This window comes from Gavialis gangeticus, unplaced genomic scaffold, assembly GCF_001723915.1.
Source record: "Gavialis gangeticus isolate Ggan-Ray unplaced genomic scaffold, GavGan_comp1, whole genome shotgun sequence".
NCBI lineage: Eukaryota > Metazoa > Chordata > Crocodylia > Gavialidae > Gavialis > Gavialis gangeticus.
In genome coordinates, this window is record NW_017729025.1 from 101,677,179 (window position 1) to 101,679,936 (window position 2,758).

Consider the following 2,758-nt stretch of genomic DNA (forward strand, 5'->3'; position numbering starts at 1 on the left):
GTATGTGTGTGGGGGAAGCTGGGGTGGGGGGGGACTGCTGAGAGGAGTCTCCTTGGAGTGTAGATAGTTTGGAGGGAGAGAGCCAGCGAGCGAGCGAGTGAGTGAGTGTGTGAGAGAGGGAGGGAGTGGGGGGGAAGGACCCCTTTTGCTCTGCAAGATCTGAAGGGGGCTTTGGAGATCTGGTCAGCTTTCAGGAACATCTGAATCCTCTTAGAGCTCCGCGGCCCAGCTGTGAGTGTGTGCGAGCGAGCCGGGAGAGGGGAGCGGGGCGGCTGGTGCTCCTCCAAGCGCATTAAGGACACTCGGGCCTTTTAATTTTAGGAATGAATGCTGATACTTGTGTTTCTTATTGTGATCCGGCTGCCATGGAGTCCTACTACAACGCAGCCTCCCAGAGCACAGAGGGCTCCTCGCCTTTTAGGGCATTTCAAGCGAGTGACAAGTTCAGCCCCGCTTTCCTGGCCAGCAAAGGACAAGGCTTTGGTGACAGCAGCAGCAAGTGCCGGAGCCGCTATAGCCAGCAGGAATGTCAGTCCCTGGATGGCAGTGGGCAGGCTCCGAGCTCGGCCGGGGCTCAAGGCTCCTTTAACAAATACCCAGCTCAGCAGCAGCAGCATCTCTACATGCAGCGAGGTCCCTGCAAAACGCCCCCGGATAGCAACCTCAAGCTGCAAGAGACCAGCGGCCACAACGGAGCCCTGCCAGTGCCCTGCTACGGTGAGTTGCATTGGCTGAGGCTGGGGGTGGCACGCGGGGAGTGGGGTTGGGGGGGGAGAAGGGGACCTAGCACGCTTTGGGGTACGTGGGACACGGCCTGGCTCCCTCCTCCAGCGGAGGGGACGAGGATCCGGGGGTGCCGATCGGTTCTTGAATGGCCAAGAGCCGATCCCGTGTGAACAAGCTCGATCCGGCTTCGGGTCCTGGGTCCCGGTGAGGAGAGGGAAGGGGATGCGCTCCCCCCTGTGCCCCGATGCCCCGTCCTGTGCCCCAGGGGTGCTGGCGGGTGAGGGGCCCCGCTTGGGAACAAAGCAAACCCTGGCGGTGGGGCAAACGCGCGGTGCTGCGGGCAGAGCTCCTCGCCTGCGCCTTCCCGTCCCCTCTGCCCTCGCCTGGCCGGAGCAGAGGTCCCAGCCCGGGCATTGTCCATGCCAGCAGCTTTCTCTGCCCCAGCGCAGACGTCCCCGTGGTCCCGCCGAGGTCCCGGGTTCGAGAGCATGCGGGCTGGGGTGCGAGAGCCCCTACAGCATTAAAGAAGAGATCATTTAAACATAAAATGCTATAGGACGCTCCATCCTTGGAGGTTTTCAAGACCCGGCTAGACAAAGCCTGAGCTGGGATGATCTAGTTGGGGATGGTCCTGCTTTTGTGTGGCCAGGTCGGACGAAAATTGTCACTTCTGTCTGCACCCTAGATGACTTCCGGGGGTCCCTTCCCACCCTCATTGTCTAGGATGCCATTAACGTCTGTAGCTGGGTTTGAAAGAGACAAATCAAGAGAGAGAGAGAAAGAGGCAAAGCAAGAAAGAGGGGGAGTGAGGGCAGGAAAAGAAGAGAGGCAGCAAGGAAGAAGCCCAAATCGGTGGCACCCAGTCCCTGAGCCCAGCGAGCTCCCCGCTTCGGGGATCAGTGCCGAGGGCACTGACCTGGGAGGATAATGCAAAACTGCTCCTATCTCCATCTGGGCCCGGAGGCTGTTGAGCCACCCGAGATAACCCGCGTCCTCTTCGTCGCCGCAGCTCAGCCTGGCATGGGCACTTTGCCGCACCAAAATACACCCGGGTTTATTCTCGCTGCGGACCTGAAGCTGCGCTTACAGATGCTGGCAGGGCTGCTCTCTCTCGCTGTCACTTTAAGATGGAAAGAAAAAAACCCGTTTATTCCATAGCTAGGGACGAAAGTATATAATGTCCCTGTCCGTCCGCCCAGCCCATCCAGCTGCCCTGCTTCTCTGGGAATCACAGTGACTCTCCACCCCAGCCTGAGCTGGCTGCGCCTCCGGACTGATCCTTCACAGAGAGCCAAGGAGCAGTGGGAGCAATTACTTTCCGCTCTTAAAGCTAACAAAGGGTCACCTAAAGCGGCGGTAGAAAGGTCCCAAGCCTGGGAAACTGTAGAGAGGCCGGTGGTGCCCATCAGGGAGGGCATCGGGAAAAGATTTCGCAAGGAAGGCAAGACTGGGTGCGGGCAGGTCTCACCAGGGTCAGGTCCCGGCCCCTGCTCGATCGCCTCTGCTTTCTCCGCGCCTCTGTCTTCCCCTCCCTGAACTCCAAGGCAGCCCAAGGCACCTTCCGCAGGGGCTCCCGAAGTCTGGCAGTGTTTGCGGGCCGTGGGGAGAGCTGGCAGGGCAGGGCAGGGCTGGGCCGCCTTGGGCAGCCGCCTCCCAAGACACGGGCTGGGGGGAGAGGTCCAGCAATCGGGCGCAGCTTCAGCTTTGCCCGTCCGAGCCCAAGCCCCGCGAGCTCCGTGCCTGGGGACGCCCAGGGATGGTGCAGACTGGGTTGCTCCTGCCCGGAGCAGAGAGGGATGATTTCTCCAGGTCCCTTCCAGCCCTCTGATTTCCGGCCTGGCAGGTGACTGCAGGGGCCCAAGCAGCTCCCGAGCTAAGGGCCCGGTTTAGGAGCGGAGTCGCCCCTGAGAGAAGGCAAAGCCCTGCTCGCTCTGCACCCGCAGCCGCTGGGAGGGCAGCGATCACCCCCGGGCAGGGCGAAAGGCCCAGATCATCGCCTCGCAGGCAGAAAAGAGCTCAGAATTAGGCACTA

General features: G+C 61.1%; 1 protein-coding gene across 2 annotated transcripts in view; it reads left to right on the plus strand.

Moving 5' to 3' along the window:
• Positions 1 to 87: 87 nt before the first annotated feature.
• ALX4 (ALX homeobox 4) overlaps positions 88 to 2,758 on the plus strand; it is an 81,578-nt gene continuing 78,907 nt past the window's right edge. The window contains exons 1-2 of one of the 2 annotated variants that reach the window (XM_019519360.1): positions 88 to 231; positions 322 to 717. In XM_019519360.1, coding sequence (XP_019374905.1) covers positions 324 to 717 — 394 coding nt within the window. In that variant the 5' untranslated portion in view covers positions 88 to 231; positions 322 to 323. Of the gene's footprint in view, positions 718 to 2,758 lie in introns of both variants that reach the window. The other variant, XM_019519359.1, reaches the window with a different exon arrangement.